Source organism: Eucyclogobius newberryi, unplaced genomic scaffold (genome assembly GCF_026437365.1).
Source record: "Eucyclogobius newberryi isolate DKJ021-1_F unplaced genomic scaffold, fEucNew1.0.hap1 SCAF_18, whole genome shotgun sequence".
Taxonomy (NCBI): domain Eukaryota; kingdom Metazoa; phylum Chordata; class Actinopteri; order Gobiiformes; family Gobiidae; genus Eucyclogobius; species Eucyclogobius newberryi.
In genome coordinates this window covers 31,018,709-31,040,646 of record NW_027315812.1, presented here as the reverse complement: position 1 = coordinate 31,040,646, position 21,938 = coordinate 31,018,709, and the positions used below count along the sequence as shown (strand labels likewise).

At 47.2% G+C, this 21,938-nt stretch overlaps 1 protein-coding gene across 1 annotated transcript in view; it reads left to right on the top strand.

Moving 5' to 3' along the window:
• Positions 1-19,889, top strand: part of plppr4b (phospholipid phosphatase related 4b) — a 47,377-nt gene extending 27,488 nt beyond the window's left edge. Inside the window, exons 3-7 of the mRNA XM_072451214.1 lie at positions 373-511; positions 3,513-3,708; positions 15,854-15,911; positions 17,488-17,661; positions 17,953-19,889. Of these exons, the coding sequence (XP_072307315.1) occupies positions 373-511; positions 3,513-3,708; positions 15,854-15,911; positions 17,488-17,661; positions 17,953-19,530 (2,145 nt within the window). The 3' untranslated portion in view covers positions 19,531-19,889. The remainder of the gene's footprint in view (positions 1-372; positions 512-3,512; positions 3,709-15,853; positions 15,912-17,487; positions 17,662-17,952) is intronic.
• The last annotated feature ends 2,049 nt before the right edge of the window (positions 19,890-21,938 follow it).

Below are 21,938 nucleotides of genomic sequence, written 5' to 3'. Positions count from 1 at the left end.
AGGTCAGATGTCTGATAAGTAGGCTACTTGAAGCCTACTTACTCTCGCGCTCTCTGTGCAGCCCTCGCCTGCGTCCCAAGGACTTCTTTCTTTTTTGATGACCGCATCGTCTCCACCAGATCGTGCCCCAGGAAACCGTCTCACTGTGTCTAGGATCAATCTTGGTCAAACATGTGACCAACAGTAAACTCAAGCACACAGGATCATATCTCCCAATTTTCCATTGATTGTGTAACTTTTGCAAACACAGAAACATTGCTAGCCTCCTTTAATCGGTACAACTACAGCGCCTTTGATTCTCCCCATGGTGAAATGTGTTATAAATGTATATTTGCTGATGAATCAAACCTGGGGCTTGTCCGTGTGTGGCAGATCATGATTGGGGAGGCGATCTTGTTCTGCTGCGTGTCCCGGAGGAGAGGTGGAGCAGGGCAAGCTGTGACGGAGGCCAACATCAACGCAGCCGGATGTAACTTCAATTCCTTCATCCGCAGGGCCGTGCGTTTCGTCGGTAATGTTGCATTTATGATCAGTCAAAGTCATTAATATTATGGGAGTGTCTACAGAGCCGTGGCACGCGACCGAAACGGCGTGGGTTTTTTGTGCCGCGGCTCCTGAAACTGCTGGGCTATTTGACCGCGCCAGGTTAGGGTTAGGGTTAAGGTTAGGGTCAGGGTCAGGGTCAGGGTTAGGGTCAGGGTTAAGGTCAGGGTCAGGGTTAGGGTTAAGGTTAGGGTTAAGGTTAAGGTTAGGGTTAGGGTTAGGGTTAAGGTTAAGGTTAAGGTTAAGGTTAGGGTTAGGGTTAGGGTTAGGGTTAGGGTTAAGGTCAGGGTCAGGGTTAGGGTTAGGGTTAGGGTTAAGGTTAAGGTTAAGGTTAGGGTTAGGGTTAGGGTTAGGGTTAAGGTCAGGGTCAGGGTCAGGGTTAGGGTTAGGGTTAGGGTTAAGGTTAGGGTTAAGGTTAAGGTTAAGGTTAAGGTTAGTGTTAGGGTTAGGGTTAAGGTTAAGGTTAGGGTTAGGGTTAGGGTTAGGGTTAAGGTCAGGGTCAGGGTTAAGGTTAGGGTTAAGGTTAAGGTTAAGGTTAGGGTTAGGGTTAAGGTCAGGGTCAGGGTCAGGGTTAGGGTTAGGGTTAAGGTTAGGGTTAGGGTTAGGGTTAGCCATGAGGCTATATGGCCGTGCCGCGGCTCCTGAAACTGCTGGGTTATTTGACCGCGGCCACGGCCTAATATTATATCCTTTGAATGGGAAAAGGGCTGTGTCCGAAGGTCCACCCTCACTGCAGTGTTGCCAGGTCTGCAGTTTTCCTGTGGAATTTGTCTTTATGAGCGGTCGTGTCTCTAAATTAACTTTTGATCCATCCACAAAACAATGTTCTTTTTACAAACAGTAATAATCTCTCAATTTATTGTCTTAAGAGTCATAAGAATTCAACTTTAACTATCTCCAAAGAAAACTATCCCCAAAAATCTTAACAAGATGTATGTTTTGTCATGTATATAATATGATCAATAGATTTATTACACACTGCAAAAGAAAAGCTGTGCCAGATGCCCTTCCACACCTGGTAAACTTGGCCCCGGGGACTTCTCTGCCCCTCCACACCTGGTAAACTTGGCCCCGGGGACTTCTCTGCCTCTCCACACCTGGTAAACTTGGCCCCTGGGCCGTCTCTGCCTGCTCACTTGCTCTAGTGATGTGTCACAGAAGAGTGTTGGGGGTCAGTAACTGCCTTATGGCTGAGGTGTTTGTGGTTAATCAATTAACAAATTAATCATCACTAAATGCGAGTGACGTTATTTGTCTTGTTTTTTTTTAATCTAAACTACACTATTTCATACTTACAACTGGGATGAAAAGTTTGCTGAAACTAAAACAGAAATAATGTTTATCTCTAACTCAGTTTTATGGACTGACTGATTGTACACTGTTTATTTAGAGGACTTTCTAACCTGAATTGTAGCTTGAATTCAGCTGAATGCTTCTCCAAGTATGTTTTGACTCGTCCTCCTGGCAGCAGCAGGCCCCGCCCCTCTTTTGTGACATAAACCATGCAAACAGATATAGAGCAGGGGTGGGCAATTATTTTCCTCCGAGGGCCATATTCGAATCTAGGCAAGTAGCGGAGGGCCGGCCCGCGATTATTGGTGTGAAAAAAAAAAAAATCCCAAAAAATGTATATCAAATAAAATATCACTTTTCTGTCAAATATAGGCTATTGAATCTATTATTGAATTCATTTCATGTCATATTTATTAAGGATACAAGTGTAGACGGATGCCTGAGGGCAAAAAAGGGAAAAAAATATATATATATACATATTTTTTTAAATATTACTTGGACATGCTTGGCGGGCCAGATTGAAAGGCCTGGCGGGCCGGATGTGGCCCGCGGGCCGTAGTTTGACCACCCCTGATGTAGAGGGAAACCACCAGGTCAATGTTTATACCAACCTGGGGTGTGGCCAGTGCATCTGCGTTATGTGCAGTAAAGCCACTGTTAATAAAACTGTAGTTTAAACTGAACTGATTAGTCAGAATTGTATCGGCAAAATATGGACCGGCCTCCTGCTGGTGCCCAGAGTTAGGACTAAACATGGACCAGCCTCCTGCTGGTGCCAGAGTCAGGACTAAACATGGACCGGCCTCCTGCTGGTGCCCAGAGTCAGGACTAAACATGGACCGGCCTCCTGCTGGTGCCCAGAGTTAGGACTAAACATGGACCAGCCTCCTGCTGGTGCCAGAGTCAGGACTGAACATGGACCGGCCTCCTGCTGGTGTCAGAGTCAGGACTAAACATGGACCAGCCTCCTGCTGGTGCCCAGAGTCAGGACTAAACATGGACCGGCCTCCTGCTGGTGCCAGAGTCAGGACTAAACATGGACCGGCCTCCTGCTGGTGCCAGAGTCAGGACTAAACATGGTCCGGCCTCCTGCTGGTGCCAGAGTCAGGACTAAACATGGACCGGCCTCCTGCTGGTGCCAGAGTCAGGACTAAACATGGACCGGCCTCCTGCTGGTGCCAGAGTCAGGACTAAACATGGACCGGCCTCCTGCTGGTGCTGAGTCAGGACTAAACATGGGGAATCTGCATTTCAATTTTATGCAGCTAAAACCTCGTCTTCCTTCAGATGTGAGACAGGTTCTACTCTGACAATTTTCAAATCTAAGCTGAAAACAGTTTTGTTTCGCTGTGTTTGACTGAAAGGATTGGACTTGCTTCCATGTCTTTCACTGGTGTGATTTCTGTCATGTCTTTGCATGTTTTTGCTTTTCTGTAAAGCACTTTGAATTGCCTTTTGTATGAATTGTGCTCTACAAACACGATGTGACCCCTAAACTGTGCCCTCTGTAGAACAGTGTGGATATGAGGACGCTGTCCTATACATGAGGCATGAAACAGGATGCTGAAACCCCCGCTCTGTTTTTCTCTCCCCCCTCTCTCTCTCTCTCTCTCCCTCACCCTCTCTCCCCCCCTTCCCCTCTCTCCCTCCCCCTCTCCCCCCCTCTCTCTCTCCAGGCGTGCACGCGTTCGGCCTGTGTGCTACCGCCCTGATCACAGACATTCTGCAGCTGATGACTGGATATCCCGCCCCTTACTTCCTGACCGTGTGCAAACCTAACTACAGCAGCCTGAACGTGAGCTGTGAGAAAAACCCGTACATCATGGAGGACATCTGCTCTGGGCCCGACCCGGCTGCCATCACACAGGGCAGGTCAGGCTCAACAACCTCCACCAAGACCTTTCTGTTTGTGAGTGAGAAGTACTAGATTCCAAATTGTCTGGCTCGCATTTGGCTCCCGGATCGCTTTAGAGCGAGGTCATTGGATAAGAGAGAACGCTGACTCAGGTGAAAACAAGATGACAAAAACAATACAAATAGAAAACATCCTTTCTACTCTGATAGTATGATAGCATGATAGTAACTACTGCATCAGTAGTTTCCTGTTAAATCAAATCAAATCAAATCAATTTATTTTTGTAAGGCCCAAAATCACAACAACAGTTGCCTCTGAGGGCCACAGGGAGAAATGAATCAACAATGTCTGTGGTGGCGATGAAGTCAGACAATGTCTGTGGTGGCGAGGGACGATGTCCCAGGGTCCTCTGTCCTTAGACTCTCCATCTCGGCCAGGAAAAACTACAAAAAAACCTCTTTGGGAAAAAAAGCGTAGAAACCTGGAGGAGTTCCAGTGAAGGAGAGATCCAACTCTCACAGACGGACAGATGGACACGAGGAGACTGGAGCTGGACCCACTCTTCAGGCAGAAGAGGGACCGTCTGAGTCGAGCTGGACCCACTCTTCAGGCAGATGAGGGACCGTCTGAGTCGAGCTGGACCCACTCATCAGGCAGAAGAGGGACCGTCTGAGTCGAGCTGGACCCACTCTTCGAGCAGAAGAGGGACCGTCTGAGTCGAGCTGGACCCACTCTTCAGGCAGAAGAGGGACCGTCGGAGGCGAGCTGGACCCACTCTTCAGGCAGATGAGGGACCGACTGAGGCGAACTGGAGCCACTCTTCAGGCAGATGAGGGACCGTCCACACGGGGCAGGGACCACTTCACCAGGGGAGGGGCATCTGGGTCCACAGGTCCTCAGGAGTGAGAGAAAGAAAAGAAGGCGGTGAACAGTTTGCAAGTGGAATCAAAAAATAAATATTGTTTGATAGCATAAGTAGTCAGAAGAAGAAGAGGATAGTGCTCAAGCTGACATACTTCCCCCAGCATAGTTACTCCTAGGGCAGCGTAGCTGAAGCTGTGGGTTTATCTTTCTGTTCCTAACTACTCTGACCATAAGCGATTTCGAAGAGGAACGTTTTAAGCCTGGACTTAAATGAAGAGACTGTGTCAGCATATTTAACATGGGTCGGGAGCTGATTCCATAACACAGGAGCTTGGTAGCTAAACGCTCTACCTCCTACAGTACTTTTAGAGACTCTTGGCACCACCAGAAGGCCAGCATTCTGAGAGCGAAGAGCTCTGTTTGGATGATATGGTTCTATAGCATCTTTGAGGTAGGATGGGGCCATGTCATTTATGGCTTTGTAGGTCAAGAGTAGAATTTTGAATTTGATTCTAGACTCGACGGGAGCCAGTGAAGAGACTCCAGCACCGGCGTAATGTGCTCTCTTCTTTTTGTTCCTGTTAGTAATCTTGCTGCTGCATTTTGAACCAGTTGAAAGCTTTTTATGGAGCTTTTAGGACACGCTGCAAGCAGGGAGTTACAGTAGTCTAATCTAGTCGTTACAAATGCATGGATAAGTTTTTCGGCATCACTTTTAGGCAGGATTCTTCTGATTTTGGCGATGTTGCGCAAATGGAAATAGGCTGTTTTACAAGCTTGATTTATATGAGCTTTAAATGAGAGCTCCTGGTCAAATAAGACTCCAAGGTTTCTTACAGTAGAACTGGAGGCTACACTGACATTGTCCAGTGTGACTATCTGCTCAGATAGAGCGTCTCGTAGATGCTTAGGGCCAAGCACAATGACCTCGGTTTTTTCAGGGTTAAGAAGCAGGTAGTTTAGTGTCATCCAGGTTTTTATCTCCTTCACACAAGTACTAAGTCTGTCTACTTGATCGCTCTGATCAGGTTTCATTGATAAATACAGCTGAGTGTCATCTGCATAGCAGTGGAAGTTAATGCCATGCTTTCTGATAATGTTGCCTAATGGTAGCATATAAAGAGTAAACAGAATTGGACCGAGTACCGAACCCTGTGGCACACCGTAAATTACTTTAGAGCTTGGTGAGGAGCTCTGGTTTACATTAACAAATTGGAACCTATCAGATAGATAGGATTTAAACCAGCTGAGGGCTGTTCCTCCAACACCTACATCACATTCTAACCTCTGCAGTAGAATGTTGTGGTCGATGGTGTCAAACGCTGCGCTGAGGTCCAACAGAACCAGGATTGAGACCAGTCCATCGTCAGCGGCTAATAACAAATCATTTGTGACTTTAACTAGTGCAGTTTCAGTGCTGTGGTGGGCTCTGAACCCTGACTGGAAAACTTCAAATAAGTTATTGTCCTGCAGGTGGCGACAAAGCTGTATTACTACAACTTTTTCAAGGATTTTAGAGACGAAGGGAAGATTTGAAATAGGTCTGTAGTTTACCAATAGGTCGGGATCTAGATTAGGCTTTTTCAGAAGAGGTTTAATGACTGCATGTTTGAAGGACTGTGGAACATAGCCACTTTCGAGTGAAGTATTTATTATATTAAGAATAGGGTCTATAATTAGGGGAGAATGTCTTTGAGGAGTCTGCTTGGAATGGGGTCTAGGACACAAGTTGAGCTTTTAGAGGACATAATGGCTGAAGTTATCTCTGCTTGATCAGCAGCTGTGAACCTTTCTAGGTTTACAGGTGGATTTATATGGGACGTTAGATTTACAGCTTGGGCTAGTTCAGGGCTAATAGCGGGGGTAATTTCATCTAATTTATCTCTGATTGTTTTTATTTTATTATTAAAAAATAGGAGGAAATCATCAGAGCTAAGTGTAGCTGGGATTGAGGGCTCTACTGCACTGTGACAGTTTGTTAACCTAGCTACAGTGCTGAAAAGGAATTTAGTGTTACTTTTGTTGACTTCTATTAGATTTGAATAATATCTGGTTTGGGCCTTACGCAGAGCCTGCTTATAGGACAGCAGGCAACTTTTCCATGCTTTTAGGGATTCTTCGGTGTGAGAGCGACGAAATAATCCCTCTAACTTTCTAACTTTTTGTTTATGTGAACGCAGTTCTTGGTTGTACCATGGGGAGGCGCGCTTTGGCCTAATGACCTTCTGTTTTAACGGCGCGACAACGTCAAGAGCAGACTTCAGAGAATTCATGGTCAAGTCGACACATTGATCACTTAAACTGGGACTAAAGCTGTTCTCAGCAGGATCACATGACATGTCACTGAATATTGGCTCTATTATTTCTTTGAATTTTGAGATAGATTTTTCAGATATTGTCCTTTTCATTATAACTTTATTTTGTGGGACTGGATGATCTTTAAGAATAAACTGAAAGGTAATTAGGAAATGAATGTTAAGCAACATAAACAGAATATTCCCAGTGCAGAACACATCCAACACCAACTAAACCCGCTGCATTATTATATAACGAGACATCTAACTGTTCTCCGCCTTTAGAATAAATGTTCCAAAGTGCTCTAAAGTGAACTGGGGGTTTAGGGCCAGTTGAAACGTGGAGCTGCAGAAGCACTTGTTACTCAGGACCTTCTCGATGTTGTGTGAGAGGTGGACGGTGCAGGGGTTACACATTCAAAATGAGTACCCAGAGTCCCAGCAACACTAAAGTTGGTATCAATACTAGTTAGTATCAATAGGCAATGAATTAATGTTGAACCTTTACGTGACTGTTTTTGAATAATCTTGTATAAGACCACATGATACTATTACAGAAACTACCATTAACTGATACTTTGTCTTTAAAATGATATTGTATTAGGGCTGCCCCAAATAAATTGTCTGTTTGCTGTAACCCGACCCAACATTCTACAGGCTTCAACAGTCCCGGGGTCAGGCTTCAACAGTCCCGGGGTCAGGCTTCAACAGTCCAGGGGTCAGGCTTCAACAGTCCCGGGGTCAGGCTTCAACAGTCCCGGGGTCAGGCTTCAACAGTCCAGGGGTCAGGCTTCAACAGTCCAGGGGTCAGGCTTCAACAGGCTTCTCGATCAACCCAATCAGGAGACTAAATCTCCAGATCTTAAGATATTTTAATCGACCTTCTGTACACCGCTATCCTTTATTTTGGTAGCGAAGGCGAGCGGGGGGAACATGCGGGAGACACGGGCACCGCCATGTTTGGTGTGATGACGCTGCTGGGCGTGTTTCAATCCCAGAATGCATTGCGCGAGAAAAATTTAAATCACGCCACACCATGATCGAGAACGGCATGAGCGATGGCCAGTTCAGTGGGGCTGACACGATATGATCAGCGGGGAGGACTCCCCTGGAGCCACTGATCCTGTGCAGCGTAGGGCGTCTTCTTGCTCGTCTATGGAGGGCTCTCTCAGTGAGGAGCAGGGCGGGGGGGTTCCAGATATCGGGGATGTGAGTTCAGAGTGTAAGGTGTTCATAAAGCTCGCGCAGGATAATGCGTCCTTTAAGGGGTGGGATCCGATGGCGTTGACAAGGAGCCTGACTGTAGCTGTGGGAGTGGTCAAGCATGCGAGTGTCCTTAGGGATGGCTCGCTGCTGGTCGTGTGCAAGGACGTGGCTCAGCAAAGGAAGGCGATTGAAGCTAAGTCTCTGGGGGGGAAGGACATTCTTGTGTCTGATGCTGTAAGAGGCACGGTTAGGGGAGTTATAGTAGGCGTCCCTACGACGACATCTGTGGATGACATAAAGGAGAATTTGACTGGAGCTAAGGTGGTGGATGCTAGGCGGTTGAAGATGACCCGGGATGGGGTAAGGTGTGACAGCCTGTCGATAATGATTAGATTTGAAGGTGGGATCCTGCCTCGTGTGGTGTGCGTTGGGTACATGCGCTATGGCGTACGCCCATATGTTCTGCCGCCCCTGCGTTGCTTCAAGTGCCAGCGCTTTGGGCATATTGCAGCGGTCTGTAGAGGGAAGCAGAAGTGTGGTAAATGTGCAGGAGACCACGAGTATGGGAAGTGTGACGACGGAGCAAAACTCAAGTGCTGTAACTGTGGGGGAGAGCATAGCTCTGCCTACGGGGGATGCGTGTTCAGCAAGAGGGCTGCTGAGGTGCAAAAAGTTAGAGCCTCTCAAGGCATATCCTACGCGGATGCGGTCAAGAAGGTGTCTGGTAGTCAGGTGAAGGTGGATGCAGTGGGGGCTGCAAGTGCTGCTGGTGTCCTAGGCGACAGGGGAGGGGGCAGCGTTGCCCGTGGCCAGGGGGAGGTCCCCACTGGGATGCCTGTGAGTGTGGCTTCCACGGGCAGAGGCCCTGTGGGTGCGGAGGATGTACTGGTTGTGAAGAGGAAAGATTTCTTCCTCTTTATGGTGGAAGTGATTAACTGTACTGGTCAAACCAAGAAGAGATCCGAAAAGACTAAGATCATCGCTAAGGCTGCAGGGAAGTACTTTGGAGCTGGGGGTCCCGAGTGGACGGAGATAGAGGATGCGCTGCGGGAAGGCACCCTGCCCCATTCTGGCAGTGGGAGTGGGGGGGCTCCCGATGCGCCGTCAGGTTCCGGGGGCTCATAATGGCGGTGGTTGTCTTGCAATGGAATGCGCGTAGTCTTCGTGCTAATGGCCAGGAATTTAAGCATTTTGTCTCTACCTTGTTGAACAAGCCTCACGTTATGTGCGTGCAGGAGACTTGGTTACGACCTAGGTGGGGTTTTGGGATACAAGGGTATGTGTGTGTTAGGAATGATAGGGAGCAGGGTAGAGGCGGAGGTGTGGCTGTGTTTGTCCGAGATTACCTAAATTACGTTGTTGTCAGTGTGAGTAAAGCGTCGGAGGCTCTGGCGGTGAGGGTCTGGCTGGGTGGTGAAGCTGTTACTGTGGTTAACCTTTATAATCCGTGTGGTGAGTTAACGTTAGAGTCCTTACATAGTGTCGGTAAGGATGTTCGGGGAAAGGCCGTGTGGTGTGGGGATTTTAATGCGCATAGCGCTTTGTGGGGTGGTAGTGGTACCGATAGGTATGGGCAGGTGGTAGAGGGTTTTATCAATCAAAGGGAGTTGGTTTGTCTGAATGATGGGAGTGGGACCCGCTATGATATGGGGACCGGTACGGAAAGTGCAATAGATCTTACGCTTGTGTCCAAGGAGTTAGCTGGTGTTTGTAGTTGGGAGGTTCTTGGTAATCTTTCTTTTCGTAGCGATCACTATCTAGTCCGCACCGAGATTGGCTTTGGGAGCTGTGTGGTCAGGGGGACGAGGATCCAGAGGTGGCAGTTGGCAAGGGCGAACTGGGGGGCTTTCCTGAGGAAAGCTGATGATGGTTCTAGGGTTCTGCAGGAAGGAGGATTGACTCAGGTGGATGATCTCAATAGTGCAATTGTCTCGCTCATCACGCAGTCAGCGGTAGGCACGATTCCTAAGAGTGGTGGTAGTGGACATAGGAAGCGGGTGCCGTGGTGGAATGAAGCATGTGGTCATGCTGTTAGGGCGAGAAATGCGGCGTTTCGCCGGCTAAGGGTTACCCACACTGAGGGTGCCCTCATTGACTACAAGAGGGCCCGCGCTGTTGTGCGGAAAACTGTAAGAACGGTCAAGAGTGCCTATTGGAGGCGGTATTGTTCCAAAATTGGGAGAGAAACGCGTCTCGGGGATGTTTGGGGGATGATTAAGCGGATGCATGGGGTTGAGCGCCGTCATGGGACCCTGGTCCTAATACTGAATGGTGTTGAAGCAGTCAGCGACGTTGACAAAGCTGAACTGTTGGCCAGCACCTTTGTGTCGGTGCACAGCTCTGACAATCTCTCACCTGCGGAAAGGCACTACAGGGAGAGTACTCTGGCCCAGAATTCTGAGCTGATTGGGCACCAGCCTTCGACTCAAGATGACCTTGACCTTCCGTTTAGTTTGTTTGAGCTAAGGAGAGCACTTTCTAAGGCGAAACAGACAGCCCCGGGTAAAGATGAGGTGTGCTATGACATGCTCTCTCATTTGACTGATGACACGCTTGGGCTAGTCCTGGGTCTTTTCAACCGTGTTTGGGATTCAGGTTGTGTTCCATCTGCGTGGAAACAGTCTACGGTGGTGCCGGTTCTGAAGCCGGGTAGGCCAGCGTCTGACCCTTCAAGTTATAGGCCGATTGCCTTGACGTCGCAGCTCGGGAAAACGATGGAGCGCATGGTTACCGAGCGGTTGGATTACTTCTTGGAGAGTCAGGGTTTGCTTCCCGCGCACCAGAGTGGTTTCCGTAGGGGCAGGAACACCATGGATTCCGTGTTGTGTTTGGAATCTGATATCCAGCTGGCCAGGGCTCAGAAAGAAAAGGTTATTGCGGTGCTCTTCGATGTGGAGAAGGCGTACGATATGGTTTGGAAGGATGGGCTCCTCATTAAGCTGCGGAAGTGTGGTGTGAAGGGTAAACTGTTTAACTGGGTCCGGAGCTTTCTGTCTGGCCGGCGTATCCAAACCAGAGTGGGCGCTGCTTACTCTGGGGTCTATGGGGTGGAGAATGGGATCCCGCAGGGGAGTGTGTGTAGCCCTATCTTGTTCAATGTTATGATTAAGGACATCTTTGACGACGTGGATGGGTCTGTTGGGAGGAGCCTTTATGCTGACGATGGCGCTCTATGGGTGAGAGGGAGGAATCTCCGGTTTTACGAGGCGAAACTGCAAAGGGCAATACAGCAGGTGGAGCAGTGGACCCTGAAGTGGGGGTTTAAACTGTCCGTACGGAAGTCTCAAGTGATCTGTTTCTTCAATGGGCATAGGGACGTCTCCCTTCGACTGCATGGGCAGGTGCTCGAACAGGTCAGGGAGGTGAGGTTCTTGGGGGTCACCTTTGACGAGAGGCTTAGTTGGCGTCAGCACATTGATGAGGTCAGTGGTAAATGCAAAAGGGTGAATAACTTGCTTTGTTGTCTATCCGGCCAGGACTGGGGGGCCAGCAGAAGGTCGCTCCTGGGTATTTATCGGGCCGTCATGAGGGCGGCTGAGACTAACTTAAAGAAGCTTGATGTGGAGCAAGCCCAGGCCTTGCGCATCTGCTGTAGGGCTTTTAGGACCTCCCCTGTCTCGGCGCTGCAGGTTGAGTTGGGGGAATTGCCATTACGGCTCCGGAGGCTAGAACTTCTGTTGGCTTACTGGGTGAATGTGCAAGGTCATACGAGCTCTCACCCGGTGAGGGACTTTCTCAGGGTTGATGGGGGGCAGAGTGAGGCTGGCGGTATGGTTTTTAGCCAGGTAGGAAATGCGAAGGCGCGGCTTGCGGGGGTTGGTGATCTGCGTGTGAGCCCGTCGATGGCTTTGTCTGCTATAGCTCCGTGGAAGTTTGTCCCGGCTCCTGTTGATGTTAGCTTGCATGGCAAGCTTAGAGGAGTCGCTGGGAGGGCACCGCAGTTTGCCGTTCAAGCGCTCATCGATAAGCACTCAGGTGATGTGTTTATTTATACCAACGGGTCTAGGGATCCTGAGAGTGGGCGTACTGACGCCGCTTATTTTGTGCCTGACCTGGGGCTGGCGGTCAAGAAGAGGTTGACAGATCGCCTTTCTGTTTTCACGTCGGAACTCATAGCGATACGGTTGGCATTGGAATGGGCGGAATCTGCTTTGCAGTGTTGCGGCATTGTGGTGGCCTCTGACAGCCTTTCTGCGTTGCAAAGCATTAAATCTGGGAAATCGGATTGCAGACAGGATGTGTTGAATGGCATCTTCTGTCTGATGCTCTCCCTGTCCAGGAAGGATGTGAGGGTTTCCTTCTTTTGGGTCCCTGCGCATGTGGGGGTGGATGGTAACGAAATGGCTGATACACTGGCTAAACGTTCCCTTAGGCGGCCATCAATTGATGTGGCGGTTGAGTTAAGCAAATCTGAAATCAAGCCCGTTATCAAGAGTCATGTGGTCGACCTTTGGCAGGAATTTTGGAGCCACTGTGTTACTGGACGGCATCTCTAACACGTACAGGGTAGTGTGGGTCCTTGCGGGTCTATGGGCAGGAACGTGTGGGAGGAAAGGGCCTTCGCCCGCATGAGGATTGGCCATACTGGACTCAATTGGTCACTGAGTAAGATAAGATAAGATAAGATTTTCCTTTATTGTCCCACATGGGGAAATTTCATTGGTGCAACGCAGGAAGATACAGAGGTAGATCCACAAGAACAGATCACTTATAGGAAGTCTGAAAAACACTTTCAGTAGAAGATCTCCTATAAATAAATAAAAACTACCATAGACAAATAAATAAATACCATTGCATGTGATCCCGACAGTAATTGCACATGAATATGTGTCACGACAGCACATGAATTGCACATGAATTCCAACAGCAATTGCACATATGACAGGATAGGCAAACACCCGACCGGTCTGTGTGGTCACTGTCGGGTGCCAGAGACTGTCGAGCATGTGCTGATTTGCTGTGAGGCTTATGATAGAGAAAGGGCCGGCTTGGCCTTGTGGTTTCGGAATAATGGGCGGGAGTTCAATCTGCGGAACGTTCTGGCGATTCAGTCACAGGGTTTGTGTCAGGCTGTGGTTGCTTACTTATGTAGCACAGGGCTGGGTAAACGTTTATAGAGGTGGGGGGTGTTGGAGACTGAGCCGAGGATGAGGAGCAAGAAGATGTTCTAACGCGCTTTGACTTCATGGGCCTAGAAACACCAAAGTGATGGAAGAAGGACTTCTAAAGGATAAAACGACAAAGACGTCCCTTGACCTCATGGGCTTTGTAAAACTGGCGGTAATGCAACACTTGGATGCCAACCGCCATAAAACAACAACAACAACAACTATAGTAACAACAACTTTGTACTTCCAAAGCACCGAACGTCAAAGAGGGAGAGGAAGATGAAGAAGAGTCTCCCTGGAATAAACTATTTTTTTACGGACTACGACAGAGTCTGAGGACTACGACAAAGTCTGAGGAATAAAGTCTGGCGGTAATGCAACACTTGGATGCCAACCGCCATAAAACAACAACAACAACACAACAACTATTCTAGTCACAAAGACATATCATGACCTCATGGGCTTTGTAACACCAAAGCAATGGGAGGAGTACTTTTACGGACTACGACAGAGTCTGAGGACTACGAAACGTCTGAGGAATAAAGTCTGGCGGTAATGCAACACTCGGATGCCAACCGCCATAAAACAACAACAACAACAACAACAAGGCAAACCAACCTGTATTAGGCAATGTATGTTCCCTCCTGCATGGTCCGTGCCATACAGATGCACATGGAGGACCGAAAATGAAGACGCACCTGCGTTGCGCAGTGCAGTATTAGTCCTTTAAGATGAAAAATGGATTTACCAGCGCTATAAAAATGTTTAATGTTTTATTATATATATTACATATTATTTCGGCAAAATAATTGAACAATAAAAGAATTTGGCGTTCTTTTAACAAAGAACGCCAAATTCCCGGTAGTTTTATACCGGGTCGGTCGGGTTATGGCAAACAGACCTATTATTTTGCTCACCCTAGTTATAGAATATTTTAAATGTTACCATTGGAACAACACAACACTTTATTCTTTGTGTACGAGGAGCAAAGACAAACTAAATATGACACTGGGGGCAGTAGTGAGTTCAGTGCCTGATTTGGCAGCAGACTAAAATTAGCTTCTTGCTTTTGGCACAGCTCTGCTCTGTTGGCTCTGGAAGACAGTGTTTCTAGTTCAACACAAATGCATTATTTATGCAAAGTCAGACTTAGTTATGGAACTATTATAATGTTCAGTACTGAACAGAGGGAAGATCTGTGATGGGCGCGACATTCTGCACCATCGAGCTCCACCAATCACTGTCTCACCACATTCATACTCGGCACGGAGGGTGAAGTGTCTTGCCTAAGGACACAACCATAGAACTCTAACCAGAAATGCTCTAACCACTGAGCCACTGTCACTCCTAATACTTATTACAATAACACAATACAATTATCCAATTGAATTTATTATACTCACACATTGAGCAACCTGAGAGCCAGCACACCTAAAAAGTCTTGAGTTTGAGAGAAAATAAATCAAATGATCATGTTTTCATTGCAAATAACTTTATATTGAATTGACTGAAAAGGTGTGTCGTGGGCAGCAGAACATGTCTGTATTTATGTTCTTTTCATAATACACGTTCACATGTCAAATCCTCAGATGCTGCTATCCAACTACTGCACAGAATTTGCACATCAAAACAGTTAAACAGTTTAGCTCCACCACTCTGTACATGCAAATCCTTTATACTTTGCTTTTCTGGAGCTGGCAGTGGTTTGTGTGAAGCGCTGATGCTGGGAGGCTGCAGTCAGGAGGGAGTGGGGGAGCAGAGCCAAAGAAGTAGGTCATGGAGCTCCGAGAAGACGAGCTCCAGGAGGCTGCGGCAGAGCTCCTTTTCACACGCTGGGCTAAAAGGGGCCTGGACACGGTGAAGGCTGTAGTGGTCAGATGTGAGATGGTCGCAGCAGGATCTACTCTCTCTTCTGCCCGTTTTGGTCTCTTTTGTTCTGTCCGTTGGCGTCGACTTGATTTCTTCTGTTTGTCCCTTCTGTCACTCGCTATGTTCACATGTACAACAAAAATCTGATCTGATTTATGGTTGAAACATTACGATTTAACAATTAACAATGATTAATGACACCAACCAAACAGCAGTAAAATACTTAACTGTATGTACAGTATGTGACCAGCTTCATGAATTAAACGTTCTGAATGATGAGGTCAACGTATATGTTAATGATACACTTATATTAATGAAGCTTATTTTTACATTCAGGTTTACTATTTAAGTTCAAGTTGAACTGAAATAACTTATTTTTGCTTCTAAAATGGTCACAATTATTGCTCATTGTTTCTTGGTTATATTTTGATGTAGATAATCAAGATCATTATTAACCAAATCATTTTGACATTCCAGTTCCATCTGCTCTGAGTAACTTTTTTTAAAGATTTACCAAAAATAAAATAAAATTGTACTTAGTCTTCCAAATGTAACATTTACTCAAAAAATAAATAATAATAAAAAACTCACATATGTCACTCTGTTTTTGATGATCAGATTACTGTTGAGCATGTAAACGCACATCTAATTATTGTGTTATCAGATCGTTACTGTTCATGTGAATTTGCTACTTATGCTAATCAATCAAGTTATTCATGACAAAAGTCTGTCTCCCCTTCCCCGCATAATCCCCTCTGCAGCTGTTTAGACATCTCTCTGGGTTATGAATGTCTTCACCTCCACTTGTTTTCTCATTACAGGAAGTCCTTCCCCTCTCAACACGCCACTCTGGCATCGTTCGCAGCTGTCTATGTTTCGGTAAGAATCAGTCACATGGGAATGAGCTGAGCGAGCAGTTTGTAACGAGCTCAAACCTCGTCAAGTTTTCATCAGCCGGCCAGACTGGGCACCACGATTACAGTATATTTACACCAACAAGTCTATGAAGTCAAAAAGTCAGGATGTGTATTTATTCAAGTGTTGTTAGATTTAAAAGTTATAAATTAACATTGTGCGTTTAGAAGATGTTAATAACATTATCATAACACAGCGTAAAAGAGCGTTTCTAACTGCAGAGGCTGGAGCAGTTCACACACAGCGAGTGGAAAGTACAGAGAAACAAAAGGGGAAATGACACAAGAAGATGTGTCCAGTTGACAGAATTACCCGATAATCAATGTAATTCTGTCAACTGGACTAAAGTTTTAAGAGTGACTGCATTTCGCCACTCATCCAAATAGCTTCTTCATTTCCTCTGACAAAGGACTGGTGAGCCTTGTATTTGTCTGAAGCTAACGACACTGAAGCTAACACCAGCTAGGTGTCTACAGTTAAGTTTACTGAACTACTCTAGGTGTGAAAAGTCTCCTGAACTATATTTGGCCTAATCTTTCAAGCTGCTAACGGGTGATTTTCAGCATACTTTGATTGTTTTCTTTGTTTAGGTTTAGGCCTGAGGATGGAGTTGTAAATGGCAGGTTTTGCCTTAGACCCCACAGACCCCATTTCTGTTCAGAGATGGATTGTGTTTCCAGATAAATGTAGCCGCTTTGACTCCTCTCAAACCACCTCTTCTCCTTTGCCAGGAGCTGATCACTGTCCTCAAATGTGTGGTTAGTGGTTTGCGATGGAGATGCACTGCAGACTAGAGTCCTGAGCCTTTGTTTGTCCTTTGGATGTACCAGTTTTTGTCTCATAGTGGTGGAGGGTTTGACATAGACCTCGATGTCATGTTGTCTAAAAATCCTTTGAGGTGTTTCAGAAACACCAGAAGTGTAAGGAATTGTTACATCTTTTCTCTTTGTCTCTTATTCTCTATTGTTCTGTTTGGCTCTTTCTTAGTGTGGTTAGCTCCTCCCTTCAGACAGCTACAACAGTGACTTACCAGCTCCTCATCAGAGGAACTGAAGAAGCTACTTAAATGATTGTCAGAACATATTCACTCTTAAAACTTTTGTCTAGTTGAAATAATTCCATTTTCCTTTGTTATGGAACCTACCTGGACAACTGAGGGATTCCACAGACGGCTGTCGGATTAGTTACTAATTGAAATTTTCTCAGAGTTTCCAGAAATTACCTCAGGAGAGGGAGATATGCCAGATTAGAGACATAGAAATGGAAGTTCAGCAGCACAAAGATTTTCCTGGCTCAGTCAAAGGTTGGGTGGATTTGTCAGATAGAATCAGATGAATGTGTGTCAGGGCCGTTTGAGGAGAATAATAGCCCTTGGGACTAAAGTTTCCTCTGTGTCCTGCTGCCAGGGCATCACAGCCAGCGTCCCAAGGAGGTCAATGGATCAGAAAAAACAAATCATTCTTGAACAATTACCGGACAGATGGTTGAAATGGCTCCCAGACACGCTCCCTCTGCTCACCAGTTTTGTGTTTCATGGCAGATGTACTTTAACAGCACCCTGACCGACTCGTCCAAACTGCTCAAGCCGCTGCTGGTCTTCTCCTTCATCATCAGCGCCATCATCTGTGGCCTGACTAGGATCATACAGTACAAGAACCATGCTGTGGATGTCTACCTGGGCTTCCTGCTGGGAGGGGCCATTGCTGTTTACCTGGTACTGTTATATGTTTACTTCTGTCTAATACTATAAAATATCCCAGGGTAAAGTCCAGATAATGTTTTGTCGCATGGGCAGGAGCCAGTGTTTCAGGTACACATTATGGTATTTTCAAATGGAATGTCCAAAAGTGAGAGAGAAGTTGAACCTGATCATTTATTCCTTACATTGCATCTGTCCCCATATCAATGAATTGAGTGTCAAAGATATCTTGGTTCTTGATATGTTTGTTTGTATGTCATATATGATAAGATAATGTCCCTGATCAGATGTGTGCTCTGTCGGCAGGGCTTGTTTGCTGTAGGAAACTTCCAGCCCAGTGAGGACAGCAGCCCTCCTGCTCCTCTGCAGCCGCACCGGCCCACCTGTTCCCTGCCCCACATCAGCCAAGAGGCCGTCATGCACCACATGCAGATGAAGGCCATGGCTGGAGAAGCTCTGCTGCCCACGTCACATTCCGATGGTCTTCTACATCGAGGCCTTCCCCAGCAAAGGCCTGAAGATGGACTCAAAGGTCACCCTGAGGGGGACACTCTCTCCCCCCGCAGTCCTCAGAGTAAAGAGGCTTACATGGCCTTCAGCCACACCCTGCCCCGAGTGCACACGCCCCAGGCCATAGCTGCATACGAGGAGGCTGCCCGGCGCCACGCTGCCACCCTGCACCACACCTCCATGGACTCAAGCCGCTCCAAACAGTTGCTTTCTCAGTGGAAGAGTAAGAACCACAAGTGCTCCCTGCAGATTCCCGATTCTTTATCCTCTTCTCTAGACTCGTCATCGGGCCAGTCCTCCCAGCATCCCCCACACCACGGCAGCATGGACCACCTCCACCCTGGCTTAGAGCCGCCCGCTATGGGCCTAAACGGAGGCTTTGACTGTCATTCTTACATGTCCAAACTAGCAGCAGGCACTAGCACAACCTTACCCAGCAACTGTAGTGGAATCACTGGAGGCGCCAGGATTGCCATGCAGTCACGACCAGGATCTTCTCAGCTTGTTCACATCCCAGAAGAGGCTCATGAGAATTACAACTCCTCCCCACGGTCAGTGCCCTCAGGAGCAGCCAGCAACAGCATCACAGGACAGGCCAACTGGCAGAAGGCAGCTGAAAAGACCTGCCGGACTACTGAGGCCCCACCCAGAATCATGCAGGTCATCGCCATGTCCAAACAGCAAGGTCTGCTCCAGACCCACTCCAAAAGTTTAGATGAGGGCAGTATAGGAACAACCATTCCAAGTTGTCAGGGCCCCCCACGATACAGAGCCCTAACCGACCAAGACAGCCCCAGTATGTCAGGAAGCATCGGGGCCATCGTCCGGATAGAAGCCCATCCAGAAAACAATAAACCAGTGATCCAGCCTCCTTCCAAAGACGGGAGCGGGTCCTGGAGGTGGCGCTCTCTGGACCATGGCACATGCCCTCGGACTGGGGCAACCCTGGACCCTGGAGAAGGCCCCGGATGTCTGAAGCAGTCTTTTGAGATGAACGATCTGAACCGCGACTCGGAGAGCTGCGAGTCTGGCTCTATGGACAGGAAACGGCCCAATCACATCATCACTACCTCTGCTGCGGCCTGCACTCCTCCTGTGGTGACAGTGCACACGCAGAGCGCCCTGGGCCAGGCTGAGCAGAGGCCCCATCCCGCGAGCCTCTCCACCATACGCGTTACTCCTGGGGACGGGGGCTCTTCGGTCGGGCCAGGGGGCGAGAGTGCCTCTGAAACTCTCTCGGTCACATCCAGCCGAGAGTCCACTCTCCGGAGGAAGGCCAACGTCATCCTCATCCCCGAGAGGGCCAACAGTCCGGACAGTACCCGGAATATCTTCTACAAGGGCACGTCCATATCTCCTGCTTTTAAGGACTAAATTAGCAACACTCTCACTCATCTTGGATTATGGACCGGATTTAGCTATTCTGCTATCGCAAGGCAAGAGTAAATGGACACATTTCAGGTGGTAGCTGTTGCACTAAGAATCTGGTAGTTACAGTAACTGTGCAGCTAAATAGAAGACTCACACATGACTACAGCTGAACAAAAGTGTTCAGCTTGTAGTTCATTTGTACCCATACTGAGCCCATTTTTCTAGTGGAAAAATGTTAGCCCTACTGTAGCCAAACAGAGCTGTTCGTGTACATATTTGTGATGAGCATGATTTTGTACGTGTTTACACTAAAGCACAACCTCCACGTGTCGTCTGAACAATCACTGTGTTAGCTCCTCCTGAGCACCGGCTCGATCTCTGACCAGGAGAGATAAAAAAAAACAGTCTGGCAGCAGTAGACATAGTAGCAGGTTAGGTTAGTTTGCGTTATGACCATGCTCTTGACCTTCAAACACATTTGAAAAGATAAAAGGTGCTTCTGCAGACCATGTGGAATATGTTTTGTACAGTTGTTATGTAATAGTGCACATTGGAGATACTGTTGGAACCATAAGTGTGCTTAGCCTCCTCCTGTAGCGATGAAGTCCAAAATGCTGTGACTGTACTGAGCTGCGTGAACCTGTCTATATACTGTCATGGACAAACCCTTCGACCACACAAGTAGTAACCGATTTTTACTGAAACACATTGCCAAAAATGTTTTGTACTAAATGTAGCTGACAATTCAGATTCTGCTTGTGCTCAATGACACTGCCAAACGCTAACACTCCGGTGCGTGGCCAAGTCCTTTGTTTTGCAGAAGACATAGTTTGGGATCACTGAATGCCCAGCCAAAACAATCATTCAGTCTTTATGCACAATATCGTTTGATTTGAAAGCCTGTCTACTTGCACTTGACCCTAGCATTAGCATTTGTAAGGCTAAGGCTAACATTATGCCCAAAACACACAGGTCTAAGTGAATATGAATCTTATGATGTTTTTAGTTCTAGATCTAAAAGAGCATTTTAGTGTAGCACAATGCCGTTTGTAGCCATGCTTTGTAATGCTGTGTATTAATATTGGAGCGCTTCCATTATTCAGACAAAGGTTGAACTGTAGCTGAAGAACATGTTTCACGATGTTCATGAGTGACGGTTTGAGGCTAATGTTGGAGTATCTTCAGGAGGTTATTCAAAAATTCATGGTGAACATGTTTCTGGTGTGTATGAGTAGGGTTGCAAAATGTCAGGAATATAAAAAATTGGAACCTTTCCATGGAAAATGTATAGGAATTGACAGGGAACTACTACTTCTGAACGTTCACTTCTCAACAAGGAGTCATAAAAACATGAACTTATGCAAACATACTTACTTAACAATTATAGTCATCAAGAAAGCGGTCATTGCCAGATGTGACCACTGGCGCTTGATGAGGAAGTCCTTTTAGGCGTACAGGCCAACAACTTTTGTGGGGATGGACTTGATTCATCTAATTTCTGTTTGAGCACAAGATCATTTCTTTGGGATCACACACAAAACAAATGACAGTTTGTGACTTTTCAAACCTAATATAGAAGCAGTGACCCTAAGGATGGCTAAGTCTGCAGTAACTGAGACCTGACAAGGTTAGGGTTAGCCAAGCCTTTTTACATTTTTGTTCCCTTAATTTCGGAGCTAAAGTTCAGGGTTAAGATTTTCTGAAAATGTACCACCCTTTACAGTTCTTATGTAGGAGTAAACATGAGCCTGAGTCAGAGCTGGATGTGCTCAGGCTGTACTTCTCCTGCCAGTCAAACACACATAGCGTTCAGGCAGAGTGTGAACACGCTCAGGTCGGACTGGATCTTTGACACGCTGAGCAGCTTCACCTGCGAGCTCCGAACGGACTTAGACCTGCCCCAAAGCCCCACATTGTACCTTTGGGCTGAGTCACACCTGAGCGTCCACGTCCACGCCTGAGAGTCCACGCCTGAGCGTCCACGCCTGAGCGTCCACGCCTGAGCGTCCACACCTGCACGTCCGCCTGAGCGTCCACACCTGAAGTCACCCCTCAACGTCCACCTGAACGTCCACCTGAATGCCCACACCTGAGCGTCCACACCTGAACGCCCACCTGAACGCCCACCTGAACGTCCACCTGAACGTCCACACCTGAACGTCCACACCAAGGTCCAGACCAAGGTTCAGATTTACAACTTTGAATATTTTAGTTTGGACCCCAGACTTTAGCTCTCACACCGGCTCCTAAAGGGTGCTTACTCTACTGTCGTCATGACAACGGGAGTGATACCTACCATTTCATTGGTTTAGATTTGACACAGCATTGTTTTCATCCGTCTGAAACATGTGCGAATGTGCCAATATTAGTGTATTTTATGGATGAACATTATTATTTGGCAGACGACATTT